The 26,419-nt window shown below is 44.5% G+C and overlaps 1 protein-coding gene across 7 annotated transcripts in view; it reads right to left on the bottom strand.

Moving 5' to 3' along the window:
• Positions 1–26,419, bottom strand: part of EVL (Enah/Vasp-like) — a 145,970-nt gene that overhangs the window by 109,870 nt on the left and 9,681 nt on the right. For 2 of the 7 annotated variants that reach the window (XM_040067553.2, XM_040067559.2), the window contains exon 1: positions 7,582–7,776. The exons of 1 other annotated variant lie outside the window; for it this stretch is intronic. In XM_040067553.2, coding sequence (XP_039923487.1) covers positions 7,582–7,604 — 23 coding nt within the window. In that variant the 5' untranslated portion in view covers positions 7,605–7,776. Of the gene's footprint in view, positions 1–4,150; positions 4,183–7,581; positions 7,785–8,048; positions 8,311–26,419 lie in introns of those variants that run through there. 4 more of the 7 variants (XM_040067557.2, XM_040067560.2, XM_040067558.2 and 1 more) reach the window with 4 other exon arrangements.

The raw sequence follows: 26,419 nt of genomic DNA on the forward strand, positions 1-26,419 counted from the left end.
GTGTTTTTCAGATTTCCATTCCCCAATTAAAACAAGAATGTGACTTTGATCTCAAATAATTTGCAATGCATGTCAAAAAGAGTCTTATCTGTTACTTCCATTTTAATGTCACTTCATAAGAAACAGCCCCTTGCCAAACAGCGGCTAAGCTGTGATGGCTGGGCAGAACAGTGTTAACTACAGAAATGGCATTAAAAAGTGCTGTCTCATGAAGCAAAGACAATCTGTGGAGCAAAGCTGGCAGGAATACTTCTTTTATTATAACGATTTTTACAGTCAGAAGAAAGAACAAGCTTTTTGATATAAAACACTCCTTCGGTCTGACAAAAAAGTTTCAGTCATCTCTTTCCCTAAATTTCTACCTGTCTTTTTTCTCCTTTATTTCCTTTCAGCCTGTATTTTTTTTCCCCATCTCCTTCCCTCCTATGGACAAATTTAATGGGAAGTTAGTCTGAGGCTTTACACTACAAAGATTAAAATGGATCATGGGAAGAAGCCCCCATATCCTGTATCTACCTTATGAATAGCAGAAATAGCAAGGCCAGCAATTTTATCCTTTTGGCCTTGTTGCACAAGAAAAGGCAAGAGGGAATTTGGATATCCACGCTGTCCTGTAGCTGGAAATATGGACAGGGACAGACATAATGAGCATCTCTGGGAGACACCAAGATACTGAAACTAAGCATCCACCCCTATGAAGCAGGCACTGCAGGTAGGAAGCAGTGGGCAGCAGCTGTTTTCCATGAAAGGTCAGCTGAAATGCTTCAAATCTTTACAGACTTCATACTTAGAAAACACAGGACTGAGAAGGGTTTGCTCTAATGGATGCCCATAGGTGGATTTAAAAATTATCATAAATGCTGTTATTTAAAGAAACCATCTGTACTCGTGTTTGTTTTCATTTTAAAGATTGACATCAATTTCCATGTGTCTTGATAACTACCTTCAGCCCTGAAAATTGTGTCTGGGTCCTTATTAAACAACAGGAGACACTTCTTGCTTGTAAATATTACCACAAGGTTGGTTCAAAAAAGGATGGGGGGCTAAACATGTTTTAGAGATGAGAAAGAGGGTTTAAAAAAAGAGAGAAAGGTATAAACATGTTTTGAAGATGAGAGAGACAAGATAAAAATGCAAAAACAGGTTATCATGCCTAGAAGGCAAAGGGAACAGCGAGGAAATTCCTTGGGCTTGGAAATGAATTACACTGTGGATCTCAGGTAGCTGAGCCAAGCCTTTGGCACCAGTGAGACTGGTGCTCTGTGGAGTTTACAGTTCAACAGGGGAAAAGAAGGGAATGCTCTTCCACAGACAGCCCCCTGTTTTAGGCACTAAATACACACACCAGACAATTTACACTGATTTAACTGTGACCGGAAATTGCCTCCTAACACAGACAGTGGAACTCCTCCGATCCAGTGAATATCCTGGGATAAATCTCCTTTCATGTTTATATTTGGGATAAGATTATATGCCCAAGCATCAGAATTTTCCCCCTTTAAAATCTGGCCAAACCTGACTCCACCACCTCTAACAAAGAGTCTCTATCTATTTTCCTGTTCAGTAGAAATATTTCAACATCACCACTATGAGAATAGTATGTGCTTATCTTCATTTCCAGCAACAGCATTCTCACATTACTTTCTTAGAAGCATTTCTCTCCTTCTCTTCAAATTTCTCTGTGCTAAATCACTGAAATATGTGGCAACTGCAGTGTCAGTTGTCACAGGGAAAAATATGTCAGCAAAAACATTTGATTCAATCTGCTGTTTAAGGAAGCAACATTTCCTCAGGGTGTACGCCTCGTGTGGATAAATAACAACTGTCCAAAACCCAAGGATCGAAAATCAATTTCCAATATCAAAGAGCAGATTTGAGGCAATCACCTTCATCAAAAGAAATTGCAAAACCTTTTCCTCCTATTTTTTTTTTTTTTTTAAATTTATTTATTTAGAGCAAGTTTGTTTTGGAAAAAAATATATAAAATTTAGTCTCTCAGTCACAAAGCTAAGGGTGAAGGATTATGCAAAGGGCATTATAGATCTTATTGGGACCATAATTTGCCCCCCCAGGCTTGTGCATTTTCTCTGACGGGATGCATCATACGGAAAAGGGAGGAACATAACAGCTACTTCACTGGTGGACAACCTATTGCAGAGAAAGCATTGAGCAAGCAGAGACTTGGCCAGCCTGCAGCTCCCAGGTTCACATATTTGTGGTTATTTATTAAGCACCTACAGGATATTTTGAACAATATACAATTGGAAAGTTCAGCTATGCAGGTCAGAAGATCCTGCAACTAATTGTGGTCTGCCAAGATGCCATCCTTGAATTTTCTCCTTTTTAAACCAGTTTCCTCCCTTTCATTTTAACACCTTTTGAACTCAGAAACAATTATTCCTCAGTTCTTTTCCCCTCTTGTCAGAAAAGGTTAACTACACCATTTGGCGTGTTTTCCACTAGTTGCTCCATCTAACCTGGAAGGTCAGAGTCACCAACTTGGAACAACAATTTGATCCACTTCTCTGTAGTGCTGCAATCTCATTACACCTCTACACAGAAGTTACACTCCTGTAGCAACTTGAAATAGTCTTTTGGCAACTCTCCTGATGCTTCTTACTCATCAATATGATCATATTTCTCGCAGCAAGGAACAGCAATCCTTTTCTATTATCACAGAGTCATAGAATGACTTCAGTTGGAAGGGACCTGAAAGATCATCTAGTTCCAACCTCCCTTCCACGCTCTTCTTGGGATTGCCCTGAACCAGGTGCAGGACCTTGCATTTGGCCTTGCTGACCTTGGTGAGGTTCACATGGACCCACCTCTCAAGTCTGTCAAGGTCCCTTCCCTCCAGTGTGCTGACTGTACCACACAGCTTGGTGTCTTTGGCAAACCTGCTGAGGGTGAGCTCAATCCCACTGTCCATGTTGCCAACAAATGTGTGAACAATGCCAGTTCCAACGTCAGCCCCTAAGAGTGCCACACATCACTCAGCACTGGTGTCCACTCTCACATCAAGCTGTTGACCACAGCTCTTTGAGTGTGAGTATCCAGCCAATTTCTCATCCCTCGAGTTGTCCATCTGTCAGACCCATGCCCCTCCAGTTTAGAGTCAAGGGTGTTGTGCAGGACAGTGTCAAACATCTGGCACAAATCCAGGCAGATGATGACAGCTGCTCTTCCCTTATCCACCAATACTGTAACCTCATTGCAGAAGGCTTCCATATTTGTCAGGGATGATTCACCCTTAGTGAAGCCATGCTGGCTGTCACCTCACCTACAGCTTCCTAAAGCTGCTTGGCTATTCAAACTGCAGTGTCACTTCGGAAAATTAGGATTATTTAAAAGGCCTCCTTCTTAGGAATTTTCAGCAGGAAAAGCTTCTGGAGACAGGCCTGCATCCCTTTGTAGCACCAGCCTTTTGTCCCTTTGATAAATCATCTTACTGGTTGTTGGGGAAGGGGAAAGGAAAAGTCAGGTGTCTTTTACTGTAATATCCGTCTTTACAAAATGATCATGCTTGTCCTTTATACAGTTCTTTAATAAACATGCCAGGTACCCTGGAGATACCTAAACTGTCATCAGTGAAATTACAGAATCATAAAATATCTCATGTTAGAAGGGAACCATAAGTATCACCGAGTCCAATTTCCTGCTCCTCACAGGGCTACTGAAAACTAAACCATATGACTAAGAGCATTGTCCAGGCACCCCTTGAACTCTGACAGGTTTGGTGCTGTGACCACTTCTCTGGGGAACTGTTCCAGTGATCTACCACCCTCTCAGTGAAGAATCTTTTCCTAAAGTCTAATATGAACTTCCTCTGATGCAGCTTGATTCCATTTCCTTGTGTCCTTTTGTTGGTCACCAGAGAGAGGAGAATGCTGCACTCATATCGGAGCAGGCATTTGATGGGCTCCTGCCATCAGAATTAATTTTTTGCAGAATCATGTTAAAACCAAAATTCATCACTTATTTGGCCTATTCAGGTTTTTTGGGTTTTTTGTTTTGCTTGGCAGCAGCAAAATCAGCTTAAACATCAGAATTCCTGTGTGTTGATCCTATTGCACAGCTAAACTCGGCCATGAAATGCTTATAGGTACCATAAACTCAATGCCTTTGTCTGCCCAAAAACACAAGGGATCACCTGCTCCCAGAGGACATCTTCTAATGCTGCTGCTGCTGCTTTGGGGATCAGCAGGTGAGAGGCTCTCCATGCCCCATGGCACCCAAGTGCTCGATGTTCATCCTGAGCTTTGCTTTCTATCCATCGGTGGGTTTCGGTTCCTCTGTTCAGAGCCAGCTCGCTTTGAGAGACTCATCTTCCTTCCTGTAGCGTTCTCAGTTTTGCTCGTTGGATGAGGGAATAGAAGACGTAGTTAAAAATACTGCGATGCTGTGGTGGGTGGTGTAGCAGAAATAGACAGACACCAGCTCACTGCGAAGCATACCAAGTAATATCCCAGAAAGATAAAGGCATAGCAACAAAAGAAAAGAAAAGGCGTTTGTGTTCTGCCACTAGAGAGCTAAATCTGGGCGGAAGATACCAAATGAGGAGCACTGCTCGTGGCCAAGTGCACCATCCACCTGATGGCTTCACGTGCAAAGTCATCTTACAGCAGTGTGGTCAGCAGCAGATCATAAAAGCACGGCTTATGAACAATCCTGCCTCTAATTATAACCCAAATGTATGTGATCTTTGGGGTTTTATGAAGACACCGCAGGAATCAGCAATAAAATGGGCCCAACCCATAGCACATAAAAACCAGAAACCCATATGGACTGAGAAGGGGCTTAGCTCCATTAACCCCTGCTTTAAAAGCAAAGTTTTTCAGAGGATATTAGGTTCTTTCCAAGATAAACCAAGCTTGGCTGATACAAGAAGCTGCGAGATTATTCTATGTATTTACTCCCTATTTTTTCAGAGGATTAAGTCTCTCTTTATCCAGCCAGTAACCACACAGCAAGGATTCCATCCCAAAGGGCTTTACAGATAAGTTTTTCACAAACAGTACACCAGAGTCACTCACAGCCTCCCAGAGACCCTAAGAGAGGTGCAGCAGCTGCTTAACACTTCACAAAAATAACCTGGCACCATTTCCCCAGGGAAGTGAAGATGGCTGTGTCAACATGAAATCAGTGGGGGAACTTGGGTGGGCTGATTGCAGGGATGCCTCTTGGCATTGGCTCTGGGTGCCACAGCCACACCACCCCTCTGGGGAGTCCTGCAGGTCCTAAAGGCCCAGTGTGGGGACAGATAAAAAAAGCAGAGTGACATACAGGGATGCCACGGCTGGGTCTGCACGAGCAGGCACCACTGGGCTCCCCACTTCTGGGGACACTTGGGTACTCAAGGCCTGTGGGTGCACTGGAGGATGGAAACAGCTCTGCTGCTGCAACACGCACATGAGCATCCGCCTCGGGTTAAAGTCAAGGTGAGAGATGAGTGCAAGCTGTGTTTTGTGCACATGGAGGACAGGAACCTCTAAAAGAGAGTGGGGCAGCCCTGGAGCCGGGTCCTTAGGCCAGGGGAGAGTGCCCTCTGCTGCTGCAGCCACCTTGCTTCCAGGAGCCCACGGCAGCGAGGCTTCCACCCACCTGCTCGACCAGACCTCCTTGTTATCTTTGTCTTGCAAGATATGTTTTGATGCCATCAAAATCTAAAATAGCCACAGGCACGAGAATAATCATACCATAAAAAAAACCCCATCAACATGCAGATGCAACCTCAACAAAACACCGTGGAAATTCCTAATAAAATAAATGCCATTTAAATGCTGCTGTACAGAAACGCCAGCCCTACCAGCGCAGAAAATTTTAAAGAAAATATCTACCAGTCTGCACATCAAATGTTAATACTATTTTCACATCAAGTCTAAGAGAGGATGACACGTAATTTAATAAGCCTAATGGGTGTGTAATCAGCATTTGACCATTCCAGAAAAGTAGGTGTCTTTCTGGCCCAAGACATCTAGGAAAGCCACCGAAAGACAGCTAAGGCTTTTAAAGCAGAATTTTAAAAACATCCTTTTTCTTTCTGATTGTAGATTTATTGAGAATTTTACTCAATTAAGAACAGGACCCAACCAACTGGCAGAAATACAAACAACTCTGTGGGCACAGTAAGTTTGGGGCCCATTTGCACCTTAATTTACTGCCAACAATCAGCAATGTCATGATTCCAAGCATGTCCTGACAGCCCTGACAACAGCAGTTACACAGCATTATCTGGTCTTCCAGTAAAATCTTTCCCCTCAGACAGCATTCATGCTGCATTTCACAACAGGAGGAATATACACAGTCAGCCTGGATCTCCCCAGCCCTTGCAGCAGGAATCAGAACATTTCGGGGAGTGGGGGTGTCCCATACCTGCTTTTGCCACCACTCACATGCAGAGAACTGAGCAGCAAGTCACAAAATAATGGAAATTGCCAATATATTTGCCTTACAAAAGGCAGAAATAATGTTAAGAATACCTCATCTGAAGGTAGAAAGTTTAATTTGAAGGTATTTGATAAAGAATGCCATTGTGTATAGGAAGAGAATCCATCATCTCCTCTAGTTACATACTTGGTCAAACAATCTATTTTTTTGAATCAATAAGAAAGGTATTTTTAACATACATTATAATAACGACATGCAGACAAATGGATCATAAGGTGATGCCTAGTGCTGTTTCAACATTGTCACCATTTTATCTGGACAATTTTATGACACAAGTTACAAGAACTGAACAAATTTGTTTTACAAAAAGTGAGACACTCCCTACCCCACAACTACTGACCAGAAATTGTTCAAGTCCCAAACAGCATAGGAAAATAATTGTCTGTTAGTGAGGGTAGAAATTCTGTTCCATGTCTTCAAATATCCGTTGGGGTTTTAATAGATCTCAATATTTGCATAAGGATGAAAATATTATTATTAAGTTATACTGGGGGTGGGGATGGGGGAGGGGAGGGGGCAGAGGCAATACTGAGCAGAACCGATAACAAATAAAAAGTGCTAATTTTATATTCTAACAATCACAGTTGCTCAAATGTTTGCAAACTACAAACCGACCCCAACAAACTTAACAATATTCTTATTTTAAATGTAATTCATAAGGAATTCTGCAGCTACAAGGTTATGAAAAAGACATGTATACTCTGCAGCAACATAAAATATAATCCTATGTACAATCCAAGCATCAATTTTCTCTTCTCTATCACCATCAGTATTTTATCTTGAAGGAGCATCTGTCAGATTCTCCAGAACTAAAAATAGCAAAGACCCTTTTAAAGAGAACAGTTTCTGGTTTATATTTATAACTACCCTGTACTTGCTGTTTCTGGCTGCACGGCTATGAAATTTGTGCACGATATAATCAATTACCCAGCTTTGCACTTCATCATGCAGTTAAGCCACCGTTACCTGCAACGAACCCTTCAAGCACTTCTCCCCATGCACAGGGTAGAGATTCTAAAACGCAATAAATATCTGCACATTGAAGAACTAACTGTAGAGCTGACTGACATTACACAGCAAAAACCTTGTGAGAACAAAAACCAAGCACACTGATGTATAAAACAGAGAGCCTACCTGAATTCTTCAAATGCATACATGGCCTAGCAACTACACAAATGCTCTGAAATTTAAAATAATCTTCTTAACGTGCAGAGGACCATTTAGTTTGTCAAACTGCAGCAAAATGCATAATGACGAGACAGTATATTTGGAATATTCTGAGGAGAAAGGGTATGCAGATACTGGCCTGCAGCCTACAGCTCAGCCAGCTGCTGACAAGCAGCAGCTAACAGGAAAAGGCGATAGAGTACCATGTGATCATTCCTGCAAGTCTGATTAATGCAGTATACTCCAAGAATACAGGCTGATATCTTTATTATTCAAGCCAAATAAGTCAAATACGGTACACGACAGGCTTCACAGCTGAACTATCATTCGCATGCTACATCAAAATCAGCAAACGCAAGCAGAGGATAACAAAAAACTAGATATATATTGTAACCGAAGAGATTAATTAGGCCCATTCAAGCTGATTTTCTTACCTTGTAGTGATATTTTAGTCTGTTTTTATTCATCTAAACCATCAGTGATGGAACAAAAGACTGCATCCACAAACCTCCCCTTCCATGAAAGCCAGAACATTTAAAGTAGTTTATCTGCTAGAAATCATTTCCTCTGTAGTCTATCCCCAACCACTTTAAGTCCTTCGGCCCTGAATTCATCGCCATAGACCCTATTTGCAGTGCCACGCGGGCTCTTTAGGGTTTACAGGGTTAACACCAGGAAATCGCAGCCGTGCGACTGAATGAAGTGGGAAAAGAGCCAAAGGAGTCATATCTGCAAGATCACAGAAGGGAGGTAGGAATGAGGAAAGTTGAGCATTTCGTGGCATTGCAGTGTGTGCAGGCGAGGATGCTTCAGCTGCCTAGCAACAGCGCACGCAATCTCCACAGCAACAGCGCAGCCAGCGCAGGGGCAGAGCATCCGCTGCGCACCCCAGGGGCGACACACGGCGACAGCCTTGCCAGCACGGCCACACAACCTGTGCTGGACACAGGACCCTGTGCAGGACACAGCACTCTGTGCCAGACACAGCACCCTGTGCTGGACAGAGCGCACTGTGCTGGACACAGGACCCTGTGCAGGACACAGCACTCTGTGCCAGACACAGCACCCAGTGCTGGACAGAGCGCACTGTGCTGGACACATCACACTGTGCTGGACACAGGACCCTGTGCAGGACACAGCACTCTGTGCCAGACATAGCACCCTGTGCTGGACAGAGCACACTGTGCTGGACACAGGACCCTGTGCCAAACACACCATCCTGTGCAGGACACACCACCCTGTGCAGGACACAGCACCCTGTGCAGGACACAGCACCCTGTGCCGGACACAGCACCCTGTGCCGGACACAGCACCCTGTGCTGGACAGAGCACCCTGTGCCAAACACACCATCCTGTGCTGGGACACACCACCCTGTGCTGGACACAGCACCCTGTGCAGGACACAGCACCCTGTGCCAAACACACCATCCTGTGCTGGGACACACCACCCTGTGCTGGACACAGCACCCTGTGCAGGACACAGCACCCTGTGCTGGACACACCACCCTGTGCAGGACACACCACCCTGTGCTGGACACGCCGCCCTGTGCTGGACACAGCACCCTGTGCAGGACACAGCACCCTGTGCCGGACACAGCACCCTGTGCAGGACACAGCACCCTGTGCCAAACACACCATCCTGTGCCGGACACACCATCCTGTGCCAAACACACCATCCTGTGCTGGACACACCATCCTGTGCCAAACACAGCACCCTGTGCCAGACACACCATCCTGTGCCAGACACACCATCCTGTGCTGGACACACTGCCCTGTGCCAGACACACCATCCTGTGCTGGACACACCATCCTGTGCCAGACACACCATCCTGTGCTGGACACACCATCCTGTGCCAGACACACCATCCTGTGCTGGACACACTGCCCTGTGCTGGACACAGCACCCTGTGCCAAACACACCACCCTGTGCCAAACACAGCACCCTGTGCCAGACACACCATCCTGTGCTGGACACACCATCCTGTGCCAGACACACCATCCTGTGCTGGACACACTGCCCTGTGCTGGACACAGCACCCTGTGCCAAACACACCACCCTGTGCCAAACACAGCACCCTGTGCCAGACACACCATCCTGTGCTGGACACACTGCCCTGTGCTGGACACAGCACCCTGTGCCAAACACACCACCCTGTGCCAAACACAGCACCCTGTGCCAGACACACCATCCTGTGCCAAACACACCATCCTGTGCTGGACACACTGCCCTGTGCTGGACACACTGCCCTGTGCCGGCCACCCCACACAGCCAAAGCCACTCCCGGGAGGCTCGAGGCACCCCGGGCCCAGGGGTGCAGCCTGCACCGACTCCGCGGGGAGGTCCCGCTGCTGCGGCGTGTGGAGGCGCAAGGACACGCTCCTGGAACAGCTTGGCCATGGAGGGCACATCTACTCCTCTGAAATAAAACAGCCTGGTTGAGTGAACACTGCTCACACATCCCAACCACCAGGAGCCAGAGCTCACCATCCCCTCAGCAATCCCTTGGAAATTTTGAAATCATAGGCTGGAGGACTCCCATCACCAGTTTGCTTAGGGATTGTCTGAGTGTTAGCTGTGAGACTGGGGACACTTTGCCCAGGCAGCCAAACTCAGCAGCGTGATGGGGAGGGCCAAGGGGAAGGTTTAACCCTGAGGCTGATGACACTGCATCAGCCTCAGCATCAGCCACCACAGAGTGGGGCCACCCAGGGCTGCCAGCACTGACGGGGGACAGGCTCTGCCACTCACCTGCTGGCTAGAGAGTAGGTAAAAGGTGAGGACAACTGGAAATGAGGGCGATTCAAATCCTGGGAAATCAACCCCAGCCCTGGGAAGGAGAGAGAATGGGGCAGTGGGAGAACATGCTGTCTGGGAAAGTCATGGGGAGACAGAAAATTCAAAGTTATCTCTGGGGCTGCTCCCCACCTTGACTCGCCTCCACTAGGGTGGGTTTCTGGCACAAGGAAAAACACAGAGGATTTTGGCTGGAGTCTGAAACATCCAAACTGAACTACAGCTTCTGAGGTCCACGGTACTCTAGGGCAATGGCTGTCCCTTTGAGCTCTGGGATTTGAAGGCTGGAAAAGCATCCAAAGTGTACAGACTGCCACATCTCCTACACACAGTGATTGGGGACGGGCCACCGTAACTGTGGCATCTGTTCTCATGGCTCTGAAAAATATAGGCTGAAAGGGCTGGAATGGGAAAATGCACTCTTGGCAAAAAAACCCCAGCATTAAAACCAAACAAACAAAAAAAAATCCACATTCACTTGAGACATGGTGTTTTTAATGCAGTAGTGACCTTGGGTTTCATTTTATTTCCTTTAAACAAATGTGATAGTTTTAAGTGACAATAAAGGCACGCTGTAGGAACACTAAAACACATGCAGTCACACCATCTGACAGAAATTAATTCTTCCACAAGCATCCAGCAGGAGAAGGTGATTCTGGCTACAGCCTAATAAAAGATTAAAACTGGCAGAGAGGAGAACAATGCAACCGTCAAGAGAAGTTGCTTTCCATATTTAGGCTGAACTTCGCTACAAGTATGCTCACTGTACACAGCACCAAGCAGCTGGGCACGGGAGAAGGACCCCTTGCAAGCAACTGTTCTGCTACTGACTTAGTAGGAAATAGTTTTGTGCCTTCAGAGCCAGCTAAGATCCCTCATGGGAGAAGGATGGAATTCTGAAGTTCTGTTTTCTTGCTCACCACAATCTTCCAATAGCTTGAATCAAGTGGGAGAGGGCTGGTTTTCACTTGAAATGTGTTTCTTTTTCACGCTGTTTATCTAAAGTAAAACCTTTCTACAGAATTAAGAGCAAACATCCTGCTTCTCCTAAGCATTCTTCTTGAAACAAAGTTGACAAAATCACTATCTGGTCTTCCAAATTCTGCAGTTTCTCAACAGCCACAATGCAAATAAATAGTCAGCTGTTCAAGTCAAGGCTTCTGTCATCAATGAGTTCACTGTGAAGGACTAGAAAAGCAAACATCCTCCACAATGTTTTCATATACAGTAGAGGTCAGCTGTTGAAAGGTTTCATTAGGATAACATTTTAACTTTTTTTTTTTCTTGGCCAGCACTTTCACAACAGCTGATAGCTTTACAGACAGAAACAGCAGGATTTCTATCTTGTGAGACAACCAATAGTCTCAGTTCTGGTTAATTAATTACTAGGATTCCCATACTCAGCAGTAAGATCTGAGACCATCATGTCCTACTGTAGATGTGAATGAGGCTCAGCATGAAATTTTACCAAACAGAACTCACTGGGGTTTCAGAAAGTCACATGAACACATGCAGTGGCCAAATGCATAAATGCAAGGCTATAATACCTCCTTATTACTTTTTAGGGAAGACTGTAACTTCCTGTGCCCTGAGCCATACTGAAGATCTTGAGAAACAGACAGAAATTATGTCAGAAACCACGATCAGCAGTGAAATTTTTTTTACAAGAAGTTGTTTATTCCCTTCCTGGCGGTATAACCAGTCCAGATATTTGGTGACAAATGTCCCTCACTTTACCAAAAATTGAAATTATGTCACATGAAAGAAAAATTTATTAAACATTGGGTGGGACAATTAATGCAATGGGAACTGGGGGACCCAGACCCCACCTTCTGATCAGAGGCCAAAAAGATGTGACATTGAGTGTCCCTCCCACTGAAGACAAGCAGTGGCTTTTGGGAAAAAAATTTGCTATTTTAATGTTGGGCTCTAACAAACAAGTGAGACTGTAATAGAAGTGGTTATCCTTGATGAAAGCTTGTCAAAAAAGCAAAGAATGCAAAAAAAGCCTGGAAATATGACAAACCAGAACAAGGCAGAGGATACTGGTGAAATTTCTGTCTTTATCTGGTATTTCACTGCCATCCAAGGGCCCCATGCTGATACTCTGCTAAGAGCCTGGTTTCCTCAAGCGTAACATCTTGCATTATTGTTATTTTAGTACATCAGTGTATCACTATTTGTCCTCCTGACCGGAGACTCCACCAAAGCCTTTGCCAGATGCTTGGTGACATTGTCTGATCACAAACAGATTGAGATATTTTAATGAAGTAACTACTTATTCCCTTGCTCAAGAAAGGAAGAAAGCCACTAACACACTGGACTTGTGTCATTAAGCCTGCATTATCATTGTGCTGAAGTGATATTCAGACCACTCCAAAAAAACCCTGCAACTGTGCTGAAAAATTCAACATTCACTTCAATTCATGAGGAAGAAAACAGAAAGAAGAAGGGAAATGAGCCAACAAGAGCATATCTAATGAGTGTTCATTCACTGCAGCTCCAAAATTTCTGCACAGTGGAGAATGTGGCAATCACAGGCAGTATCCCAGAATATGCTGAAAAATCTTCTTTCAACAGGATTGTCTCTGAGTTCAAAAGCCTTTCTTTGGCTTAAGAAAATAAGACTTAAAACATTTATTGAAATGGAAAAGGAGTGGCTGCCTTAGTTTGTTCAGGTACAGGGGAAATTGTGAAAATAACTGCAGTGCCGTTAAGTTTACAGAACAAAGATATATTCAGTATTGGAGTATTGACTCAAAGCTTCAGCTGTTAAAGGGAAAGACGGGTGGGACAAAAATGAACTTTTTTTCTCCTCCTTTTATCAACAAGATTTCTATTATGTGTTGCCTTAAAATATAATGTGAATTTTGATGCACAAGGATAATCCAACATATTTCATGCTTCTCCTTTCAGTCTCAGTTTTTCACGTTGACCACAAAAGTTTGATTTCCTGATATCAACCTTCACCAAAAAAAAAAAAATCCTACCTCATTTATATATCTTGGAATTATCACAGCCCATGAATATTTGCACAGGAAAAAAATCATTTTTTCTCACTCAGCTTTGGCCCAAGAATGCTTCATGCTTTGTAAATCTCAGGATTTGACATTCCTGATCACAGGATGGCTGATGCCTTCCCCACATTCTCCCGTGGTTTTACTCTTATCCTACTGGAAGTATCACACACCATTCTTATGAACAGATACCCTGTACCAGATGCAGATGAGTTCACAGCAACTCACAGGGCTGAAAGGGGATGTTTTTCCAACTACAACCTCATCTGCCTTATTCTAGTGCTTTAGGGAAGATGCACTGGAGTGAACCAGAGAGAGTGGGGCTCTTACTGATTTTCCATCAGCCCTTGGGGATAGCACCAAGTCACAACTAGCAATCCAACAGAACTGAGCCAGTCAGGGCGAAAACTAAAAGCTCCATACGGATTATTAAGTTATCGATCACTGCAACAGGGCCTGAAATATCCAGTCAAGTGTAGGACTGTATGGTGCTGACCACCACAGAAAGCTGAAAATGGAAAAGCATTTTACATAAACAATGGACAAGGATATATGAGATAAATTCAAACTGGTAAAAGAAGAAATACGGTCAAGCCACCAAACATCTAAAAACTGAGATTCAGTCTGTGTAGGTTGCAAATGTTAGTGGATACGACCCGGATTTGGGTATTGCTTCCTGCTTATGAGAAATTATTTAACATCATACAAAATATAGCAATAGAACAAAGGACAACTGCTTCAAACTGAAAGGTCAGTTAAGAATAGATATTAGGAAGAAATTCTTTCCTGTGCGGGGGGCGAGGCACTGGAACAGATTGCTCAGAGAAGCTGTGGACACCCCATCCCTGGAAGTGCTCACGGCCAGGCTGGATGAAGCTCTGAGCAACCTGGTCTGGTGGAAGGTGTTCTTGCCCATGGCAGGGGGATGAGAACGAGATGGTCTGTAAGGTTCCTTCCAACCCAAACCATTCTGAGACCCTACTGATTAAAAGACAAAAATCCCTTCCACGGAAAAGGACAAGGCTATACAAATTTGAAGTGCAAAGTAGCAATGTATTATTTTTCCTAGATAAACAATTATCAACCTTTTGGGTTTTGTTTTTTTTTTTTTCTTTTAGTTCAGCACAGATTAATTTGAATCATGCTGCTGACAGAAGTCTGCTTTGTAATAATGAATTACAAACTACCTCAATATTCACCTGGCAGCCACAGCATCTTACAGCAGCTACATCTTTGCTGTTTAGTATCTGAACAAAGACAGAGCAGAACACAGAAAACACTATCAGAGAAAATAAAAGGAAATGCATGTTGGAAGCTGCCTTAAAGCTAGCTGAAATTAGTCAATTTGACTTTTTGTGAGGGATTAAGTGGGTAAAAAAGGGAAGTTAGAGGCTAAAACTCAACCAGCATTATCACCACTATCAAATGAAATGTCAGTGGAACTGAAAATAGTGTGTGAAGAAACCATGGTCATCCACTAAAGGGCACTTCACAATAAAACATTTGGACAATTATGTGGGGTGTACACCTCATATCTCAACAAACACACACCTGTGTGCTTCAAACATGAATACAAATACACATACCGCCACAAACACCCTGGCTTCTTGTCATCTCCAAGCAAGCCAGTGGCCTAGACCTTATAAGTGTTTGAGATGTACAGTGGCATGCTTGCAGTAAAAAGTAGCAGCCACCATGAACCAAGCAACTTCCCCCACGTAAGGGGGCACATTATTGCCTGAATCTGCGACTCTTTATCAAGTATACTGGCTGGACAGAAGTTATTCTGCACGGAAAATATCAGTGTCTACTAGACATCTTCTCTGGTAAACATTAGAAGAGTCTTCCTAGTAACAAGTGAGTCATTTCTAAACATTTCTAAACATTTCTAAAACCACAGAAGGGCTTTTGCCCACTGGAGCAAACCGCAAAGAAGCAGGTGTCCACCTGCAACCATCCCCGAAGCCCACACCTCCCCAGATATGCCTATCAACTGGAATTTGGACTGTGACGGGGGCACGAGATAAGATAGTGGGGATACTATTGTTTAATCGTCCCGGGTCTGGGGTGAGGAATGTATCCACGAGGGGTGCTGGAAGAGAGGCTGGAATGCTGATGAATGCTGATGTCTCAGACATTCAGGGGGAAGCTGCCGATGTGCAAAGGACGCTCCCAGCACGGGGGGAGAGCCCAGCCCCACAGGCCACAGCTGGGGTCGAGCGGGGGAAGGACGGAGGCAGACCCCACCAGGACCAGGTGGGTCCTGTCACCTCCAGCGAACCCAGCTGTGATAACTCCCCTGCCAGGCAGCGCCAGGACACCCAGTGTGGCCTGGAGATTTTCATCTCCGCTGATGGGCCGCAACGGGCCATAATGGACTCAGCTGAACCGATGTAACAGGCAGCTGTAACATCTCAGAAGGTGTCAAAGGCTCCCAGCGTCCCCCATCCACAACATCACATCACCCTGCCTAAAGTCCCTGCCCCCAGGGAGCTGCCTGGGCGCTCCTTCCTGAGCCTGGCTGAATATAAACGCAACAGATGGAGTGGTCTGGGCATTTTTCTCCACTGCCTCTTTAGGATTACCACCACTACCACCTCCTCATGGAATCAGTCTGCCACCATCACTTTGACCAACAAACATCAAAAATAAAACAACCAGGCCTCAGCGTGAGGCCCATGGGTGGTGAGATCTTTCTACCCTTATCCTTTCTTTTTCTTATACATTTCCTTAAGTGATACTTTTATGCTTTCATATTGTCATATTGCTGTAGATAACCAAAATGGGCACCTATCTGTTTTCCTATGCAACCAAATTGTTCCACAATGAACCCTACACATGTATATTTACAGACACTGAGCATTCAGCATTGTTTCCCTCTATTCTGCCCCAAGGGATCTATTAACAAAACCTGGGTCACCCATGCCTTCTGGGGTGGGTTGTAACTCTTGCAGCTTTCCACTCTCTAGTTAGATGGTTGAATTCAGGCCAGAGAAAAATGAAGGTGAAGTTTTACAGCTCTGCTTCTTGGCTGAAAGTAACCTCACTGCAGTTGATAAAACTCCATGGCTAAGCTACCTGTCAAGTAAGCTCTCTGCAGCACAAGATCACAGCACCCAGGTTGTAGGAGCTATTGGATTATGGGCATTTTACATACACGTAAAGACCAGGTCAAGGCCTGGAATTTCACCAGGAACTTAGAATTATAGAATGGTTTGGGCTGGAAGGGACCTTAAATATCATCTCATTCCAACCTGTGCAATGAGTGGGGACATCCTCCACTAGACCAGGTTGCTCCAAGCCCCATCCAACCTGGCCTTGAATACTTCTAGGGACAGGGCAGCCACAGCTTCTCTGGGAAACCTGTGCCAGTGCCTCGCCATCCTCACAGGAAAGAATTTCTTCCTGATACGTAATTTAAACATTCCCTCTTTCAATTTTAAGTCATTCCCCCTTGGCCTACCATTACAAGCCCTTAAAAGAAGTCCCTCTCCAGCTCTCCTTTAGGTGCTGGAAGGCTGCTACATGTGAGGGTTATTCAGTACAAGGTGCCGTTGATAGAGAATCTGCCAAAACTGAGCTGCATTGCTATCACATTAGCATGTATTCTCCCTCTTCTTCCTACAAGAAACCTGAAAAAAAACCCCATAAATTTTTCTTTCCCTTGCATCTGATGCAAAAGATGTTAGAATAAAGTGTGCAGGAATTATTCACACACACTGTGGAATTCTTTGTTCAGAAACAGCTTCTGACAGCAGCACCAGAACTAAGCTGTGGCAATTTCAGAACGTTTCCTCGCTCCCATGAGAACTGACAAAGTTCTGATTCCTCCAAGGCTTCATTACACCCTAGCACTCATCAGCACTTTTACACACTAGCTCAAATGAGCTCGCTGGCAGCAGAGAGTTGTCAGTGTGTGGTGTCACTGGAGCTGTGCTTCTGCCAGAGCAAGGTGACACCACTGTCAGCCTGGCCAGGTTCTGGCCTACTCTGCACGAACAGGTCTTGCCTCCAGTAAGGCTTTTGACATCACATCATTATAGACGCATTCGCCACTGTGTAAAAATACACAATGGGGAAGTAAAGAAGACTGTCAGACCTTTCTCAGAGGGGACAGGACAAGAGGCAATAGGTACAAATTTTGAAATACAGGAAATTCAATTCAGAAATAAGAAGAAACTTCTCTACCATGAGTGCTCAAACATTAGCACAGGTCCCCTAGAAAGGCTGGCATCAGCCTCTTGGGAGATACCCAAAACTCATTAGGACAAGGTCCTGAGTAAGGGTTGGACTCGATGATCTCCAGATGTCCTTGCCAACCTCCACAGCTCTTTGGTTCTCTGAGCAGGACCATCCCATCCCTTGGGCACAGAACAGTTTGCTCCCGAAGTGTGTCTGGCTGCTACAGCAGATGTTCCTCCAGCAGCATCAGGTCATTCCCACAACCTCTCCCCTTTGTGATATCTCATGTGGAATTTACTTATCTACAACGTCCTCTCCCCAAGGAAAGCACACACAGGGGAGGAAGAGAATACATCATCTTTAATGAGAACCACTGACACAGTTAGACCACAATGTGGAGACTTCAGGCTGCCTTCTTCCTTTAAGGCTGGAGGGAAGTTAGGGGTGGCCACAAGTATATCCTACAAGCCAGGAGAACCTCAGGGAGGGCCTTTCTCTGAAATGTGTGGCTTGGCCATGCTGACCTCTGCAGAGGGTCAATGGATATGTGCCAGCTTTACCAGTCTCTTTGCAGAGCATCAGTAACACCCAAAATTTTTGAGCCAGACCTAGCAAGGAGAAATGCTGTATGATATTCTATGGCAAATCAAAACCAAAGCAGGAAGCTTATGTTGCAAAGTATTGTTTTGAATATCGTGTTTCAATCCCCTGTTATGAAGGGGCTGAAGCTCGAAAAACTGGGCTTTTGGTTTGTTTTTGTTTAAGAACCTGAGAAATATCACAGCCCCTGATTTTTCTGCTTCTGCTGGACTCATTGGAGAGCATCCACTGGCTTTTTCAATGAAACAGTATTAGGTCTGACACTTTAATTAAAGGATACAAAAATACCTTTTTAACATAAGCTGCATATTACCCTTTGGAGTCAAAATTATAGAAGCTCCATCATAGCAAAAGCCTTTATACAATCCATGAACCTAGGCAGCATTTAGGACCCCACATCATCTGAACATCACCAGTTCTCCAGTTTCCAGTGGTAGTAGGGATGAGATTCAATTTCCTAACAAAAGGACAAGCACTACAATTCATAAAAGCAAAACAGTAACAGAGAACCCATGTTAGGGGGAATTAATTTTGCATTCTATTACCAGAATTTTCCATGCATCTCCTAATATTCCTGTATCTTCTCTAATAAGAAGTGGATTTCTGAGGTGGTGGTTGGAATAGCGAGTTAAATCCCACTGTTTGCTTCAGGTCTGTGTAGCAAACTGAATTCTCATTTTGGCTCTCCCTGGTCGCCTCCAGACCTCTGCTCTATGCACAGTCTGAAACAGTCTTCAACAAATCAAGCTGTGACCTGTCCCGGCAGCCCCAAGCCCTGGCCATCCAGCACTTCTGTTCAAGACCCAGCCAGAAGAAGCCGGGACAGCTTGGGAGGTGCAGCAGGAGGTCACACATACACACTACCTGCTCAGCTATAATGGCACGGCTTATCATTTCTCAAGTGAATGATCCCATTTTCTCTCTCTGTCTTTAAAAAAACCTGCCTACTTAGCCTATACAACCATGATTAACCACCTACATGATTAACCAGCTACAGCTAGTAGCATCTTCACAGCCAAGTAAGGATCAGTAGTACAAATTGCCTTACACTACCATGAATCAAGCTTAGTACAACACCAGTTGCCTCCCTGCCTGTGCTGAGGGGACCCTTTTCATCACTTAGGCTAGACTAAGAGGCAATCCACACAGAACACATCCAATCTGTCCCGCAATCAGGTCACCACCTCGGGAAAAGCGATGGGGTACACTTTTGTCCATCCCAAAACTGCACAAAGGAGGTGTCCAGGACCAGGAAAGGACAGAAGGGAAAATCAGGAGTGAGTTTTGCAATCACAGCCATCTGGCTCTAGTTGCACTGACTCATACACCAAACCCCACAGCAAACTGCAGCAAACAAAAGCTTCTCCCTCCCAGCAGTGCTCACAGATGAAACATTGCGTATTCCCGCTGCCACCCTGCCTAGCATTGCTTGGGGTTCAAACCCAGGGATCCAAGCATGTGTACGGTGTCCAGCATCCAGATGGGCTCTGGTCATGGCCATCAGCCACACATCCAGCACCTGGATACTCCAGGTCATTTGAAATGGAACTGGGCACCAGTTCGGTTCAGACAACTGACTCATATCTTCAAGTATTAAGTATTTGTTCATGAGTCAAATCCTACTTCCCTCGTCTTTGGAGGGAAAGAGAGGTGAGCATGAACATGAAATATATTTGTCTTTTCAAGTATGAATGACTTCCTGAAGCAAATGGTTCAGTTCAGGTCATCCCAGATAAACATCCTAGTCAAATCCCAGCTTGGCTAATTTCTAATGAATGAAGCTACAGAGTAATCAGTGCATCCCAACAACCTTGAAAGGGAAGACAGAAACAGCAAGGCTCTGGAAATCAATTCATAAGACATTTCATAAAATGACGGTTTGACAAACCATCAAATACTATCCAAAATTATTCCCACTGCTCCCAAAAATTCCTTCTAAGCTTCCAGCCACAAGAATCCCTGCTCCTCAACATTTTTAACTCACATTTCTCTCTCAGAGCACTGCACATCAGACTGACACTGCTCCTTTCAGCCTCACATTCACAGATGCATTCCCCACATTGGCTGCAAACAGCTCAAGCTCTCTCAAATCTTCCCTTTCTATCCACTGCCATGGGCACTGCCCCTTTTGCTACCTCAGGCTGGTATTGGATGCACAACATTAAGTGACATTAGTACTATGCTGGACCCTTGGGCCGCTTCTGCTCCAGGCACTCTGCCCTCTCCCCCTGCCCCTTCTCCAGCACCAGCCAAATATTACCTCTGTCACTGCAGCGCAGGGCTGGGAACAGAGCCCAGCCTGTGCAGCTGCCTCCCCACCTCCTCAGGAACAGAAAGGCGCTGGGCAGAGCAGGAAAGAGCTGAAACGTGTGTTGGGTCACTACAAGCACAGGAATGGCAGGAACAGGTCAAGGGAAACCCGACAAGGATGCTGGAGGAGAGGATTCAACACCCTGGGGAGAAGGGTGTTTCGTAGGGAGAAAAATCTCAAGGATAGGTGCTAGTCCTACAACCAGAATGCTGACCTCACCTTCTTCCCCTGCCTTCTCAACTTCCCCCAAATCTATAATTACTTAAGAGTATTGTTGATGCTTGAGGGTGTCCTTTTTGGTATCCATGTTGTGACAGATCCAGAGGGCATTGCCCATCATTGTCCCCCAGGTCTCCAACATCAGTGTGGCCTGAAGGCCCTTCTTCCTTCAGAATTCACTAAACTGTGCAGCTTACATCTCTGAAGTAATTTTATATTCCACCTCTATATCATATAGACAGGGTGTGATATGTGACCTAAAGTTAATTCGTGTTAGGTATTGTGATACGTAATTAATTCGCGTTAAAATGCAGTGATATGTAATATAAAGTTAATCTGTGTTCGGTTGGATTTAAGAACCTAAAGTGTGTTTATGGTTAAAGAAAAAGAAAAAAGCTAAACTGCAAGAGGGGGACACGGGGATTGGGGATGGGGAGGGTCCCTGCCGGGAAAAGCCTCAGGACAACCAACAAAACTAAAAGAATGGGAAAAATGGGAAGATTGGCCATGTCTCCCCCGGAGATGGGCATGCTAATGATTGAGTGATTAAGAGGAGATTGATATCTTATCTGTTCCGGCCCGATTTAACATTTCCAAACCTACTCCGGACCCGGCAATCATGGCATTGTTCTGCTCCGAGAACCTTTTCAACTGACCCGGGACCTGAACATGAATACCTAATGAAGCTACCACGAAGCAAGAGCGCTATGGTCGCCGTCCACTCTCAGTGAACGACTGTATAAAAATCGGCGGTTCTGGGCACACTTTGTGAACAGAGTGGATACGGAGCGATAGAGTCCGTTTCCGTGTTCACCCAGTGCGAAACCCCGGGGTTCGACGCTGTTCCTTTTAATTGTGGCTGTTAGAGACTGAATTTAAGTCTTGAAATAAAATTCTAAATTTTGATTTACGGAATTGGGCTTGTTCATTCATTACACAGGGGATTTGGAAACAGACATAGTGGTTTTTAGGTTATAATCACACCTTTCTTCTCTAATTCCCCTTTCTCCTTCAACTACCTCCTCTGAAACCCTTTCAAAATGCTGCTGAGATAATCTCTCTCCTCTCTTTCTCTTTCTCCCCAAACAACTCCAAGTCTAAAACGCTCCTGTCTCTGACACTCTCCCTTCAGTTTATTTATCTTTATCATGCAGGCTCTTTTATCCCACCACAGTTCCCAAGGTGTTAGGGACGTAAAGAAAATGTTCCCAAGGAGTGTAAGGATCAAAAGTGTGGTGTCAGACCAGATTATTCCAAAACAATCCCACACTTACATAAACAGAAGGCAGCACTTGACAAACAAGTAGAGAGAAATAAAAAGGGTATAAAGAAGTAATTATGATAAAAACACACGAGTTTGCTCAGGAATACTGAAATAGCAGGATTTTTTCATTTTACCTTTGAAAACCTGCTTTTTCTCTACATACTTTGGACAAGAGAGGTCAAAAGGGGTCTTTAGTTTCTCCTCAAGCAAATATTCCTGGGAAGAGGTGAAAAAAACCACACAACACTTGCAAGCTATCACTGCACAAACCCAGGCGTTACCTCACTGAAGAACCATATAAAAGAAAACTGTCGTGGAGCCAAAATATTCTCTTGTGGCAGCCAAGCTTCTTGCCAGTTCCCAAATAAGGCCATGACTTTAGAGTATGTCTTTTCAAAGCCTCATTGATTTTCATTGCCTCGTGAAGAAGCTCATTGTTTACGTGTCGGGGTGTGCTGATATTCAAACAGGATGGGATGGGCACAGCTCAATGGTTTCAAAGCCTGGTTTCCAGAAAGAATGAACCAAATAATCACAGGAAGGTTCTAAAGGCTGACAGCACTGCTTTGGCCACTATTTGCGAGAGATTCCTGGTGCAAACCAGGTGTGAAGATGCTAGCAGGGACAGCCAGCATTTTCTAGTACTCTGGGCTCAGACCTCAAGTGAATTTTGAAGCATAGTATTATATTACACCTCACATTCCAAAGTTCAGAGGCTTTTGCATCAAAGTAAGCGTTCTTGTTAAAGTTCAGGAACGTTTTGGAGAATTTCTCTATTCTTCAAATACCAGTTCAGAGAAAGAAAAAAAGGAAAAAACCCAAGCTATGGAATTAGATAATCTTTGCTGTATCTAGTTCATATTTACCATCCACTTCTCTCCTCAAGTCTCTCCAGTATTTTCAACTTGGCAAATTGTTGAAAATGATCAGGTGCTTCAGTTCAAGTTTTACACTTGAATCACAGCACTGCTTGGCACAGTTCTTCAAAAACAAAGTCCATCCTTACAAAACAACCTACACAAATACTTGCAGGTCTCAGCAACTCCAGCTATCCCATCTTCATAGTTATGGTGTGTCCTTAATAATCATACAGCAGAAAATATACCCACAGAACTTCAAGGCCACCAACAGAAGAGGAAGAAAAGCAGTCAGAAAGTGGGTCAGTAGAGCTGGAGTGTATTGAGGGCATGAGTTACTGGGGTGATGCTGCTCAGAACCACATGCTCTGTAGTACTACTGAGGCACAAAGGAGACAAAAAGCCAGAGGGAAAGAGTACAAGCCAAGCAATACATCACAGTTGTACCTAAACACCAAGAAAATCAAAACTGGTGGTGTGTGACTTGAAGCAATTCCAGCAAAGCTCATTCTTCTGTCCAAGTGCTGTGTAACCCAACAGAGTGTGGGTGTAAGCAGGGTGTCTCTTGCACAAAGGTTGACCTGAAGTGTCTTCCCACCCTCTCCACCTTGATCACACATTCACACTCCTGTCTTCTCCCTGTGGAGCACCATGCAGCCACAAATCAGGTGAAAAGGTGACTAAACTGATAATTTTCCTTTGACTGGATTAACAAATTAACAAAACAACAAAATGCTCATGAACTGCCACAAGAGGAGAGCAGTGGGAAGGTCCTTCTACAGGCAAGGGGGAATAAACACATAATTACACCAGTTTAGGCCTAACTAATAACCTGTCCTGTAAGGTTTCTCTACATGAGAAAACTCTAGAAAGGTAATCTGAATTAACATTTCTGTAATGAATCAAACCACATTAGATCCCTGCAGACTCACTCATTATTAATTAAATCAACCCTATTTCATATTTAGTATAATTTACTTTGATGTGAATTAAGCTTAATCAAATTAAGGTCACTTGAATGCTGAATCAGATAAAATATACAATGGTTTTATTTAGTTTACCTAATTTATTTTACATTCACATTTTTGGTGATTTGGATTAGTTTTCCTTCAAATCCTTGTTCAGACAGCTTTAGAATAGAGAGAGACAGCAAAAACCTGGAGAGATGCTGCAAAAATTCTCCCCATCATCAACAGTTCTGAGCTGTCAATGACTTCACCTCCAGGAAAGGGGTACTCGAAGCTGGTATCCCACTGAGGACACGCTGTCAGGGATGCTGCATGCTCAGCCTCCATGAAAGCTCTCCCATCTCTGTCTTCACTAAAGTTCCCCCAGTGCCCAGAGGCTGGAGAGAAAATCAGACCCTGGAACTCTTCACTTCATCCTCTTGCACTGCAAGAGATGAACAGATGTTGATGGGCCATGAGAAATGCATGTCCTGAAGGAAAATGCGACAATCCTCAAGGAAGCCGAAGCATTTGATGTGGTTATTTTTTAAATAGCAGGTCACGAAAATATTTGACATGTTTTTTTACTGTTGGGAAAACACAGCAGTTATCAAAGTTCTTGTTTGTAATAAAATAACAAAAAATCATAAAAGCCCGCTTCCTTAGACAGACATGTTAAATTGAGTTGCCATGTTTATTCACAGTTTTAAGGTCTTCTCATTTTGCTTATCCTGCTCCAACACTTAGAAAGTCACCACTGAGTCTTCTAGCAAGCTTCTTTTGCATTCCTCTTACGTGACTATGCTTTTTACCATTAAAGAGATTTTTCTGTATACACAGATGTGTAGACAAATGCACTCTGTCGTATTTAGGGCACTAGTCATCTAATATTTTCTGTCATGCAGGTACCATCTGTGAAACTGAACTGCAGTTCAGGCCTATCATACTGAGATGGGTGTTGGGGAATCAGAGATGGAAATTGATATTAGATTTTAATCCCACTGCATTCAAGTAGAAGACAAGGGCTCTAGCAAGGTCAGGCTTAACCTTTAATACCCAGGCAAACCTTTAAACATTTTTTTCAGGGAACCTTTAGCTGTGTTGTCTGTTTTGCAGTGTCCACTCAGGATTATCATCTTTTAAGGGTCAAAAAAGGTGTCTAAACCTCTGAAGCAAAATGAGGATGAAGAGGTCCTGATAGCAACAACAGATGACAGCTGGAATCAGAGTGCAACTGAGGTTGCAGTGACTTTGACCAAAGTGACAAAGAGACCAGAGACTGGAGACCGTATAAAGCATTCCTGGGTGAGGAAAAAGGACTATTCTTTTAGCAATTTAGCATGGAGGTCCTTAGCAAACCACTGGGTTATCAGACCATGCAGTGATCTAAATGTGAGCTCTCGCAAGGATGAAATCAGCACTGAGAGGAGGGTCAGACACCGAGCATCATTTCCACTTGGGCTGACGTGCTGCATTGTGGGGCATCACAGCCTTCCTGCCACTCCCACTGGTGTGGTGCTGACACACTTACACAGCTCCCTGGGGATCACATTCAGGAGACTGAGCCACCTGGAAACTGGGAGAAGTGACTAAACCAGACCTGCACCAGCACTCAGGACAGCAGCACATCTAAATGAACACGCAAGGCATTCACCCCACACACCTCTGAACATGCTTCATAGCTTGAGAAATGTCCTTGTGTGCCTTTATTGCTCTTACAAACTCGTTTCCACATTCCCTAGCTTGCTGGCTCAGTGTCCCCTCTGCTATTTCTGTAACACTCATATTTAATACCATGAAATTTTAAAATAGTATGCTGGCTCAGGTTTTTTGAGCGCCTGCAAAGGGGTCGCAGTCATGCAGTTCCAGCACTATTTTTGTTTAGCAAGCCAGGACAGAAGAGACAAGCAGACCCTTGCAGCTCACCCTTGGCTCATATCTTGAGGAATATAAAATGAGGAGGCATTCCCTGGGGTCAATACAACAAGCCCTGGGGGACCCCCAATAAGACATACACACTCCTCAGCTACACTAAACACACTGACCCCTGTTCCCCCCTTATTTCCATTTTTGCTTGTGAACCCCTGAAAGGGAAAGACCCACCTCACCTGCCTCACTAGGATGGCTCTGGCAGACCTAGCCCTCCACACTGTTTCCCAGCAAACCTGCTCCTTGTACCGCCTGGATACCTCCTCTGCTCCCCCAAGGGCTGGAGTTTTGATTTTGATTTACTGACAGGTCTTCAGATAATAATTGTTCATTGGTGGGGGGAACATTTTAAACAAGATGCTTATATTCCTATTTGTATATGTTAAAGGCGAGGACTTCCATACAGAGGACAGGAATAACTTTTGTCTCCCCTCCTAAAAACGACAGATTTTCCCTGCTAAATTCTGTCCTCAAATGAAGAAGAGAGCCGTCACTGCTCCATCAGACCCCAACCCCTTCAATACTTGCACATATACTTAAATTTATTACGGTCAGTGGTCTCATCACAGCGGCCATTAGGTTCACAAACATCAAGGATGCTGTTCCCAGTAATAAGGTCAAGAATGTGTACAAGTCCTTTCAAGATTAGGCCCTTAATGCCATAGCATCAGCTGGCTTTCTCCCT

The sequence above is a fragment of the Hirundo rustica genome, chromosome 6, assembly GCF_015227805.2.
Source record: "Hirundo rustica isolate bHirRus1 chromosome 6, bHirRus1.pri.v3, whole genome shotgun sequence".
Taxonomy (NCBI): Eukaryota; Metazoa; Chordata; class Aves; order Passeriformes; family Hirundinidae; genus Hirundo; species Hirundo rustica.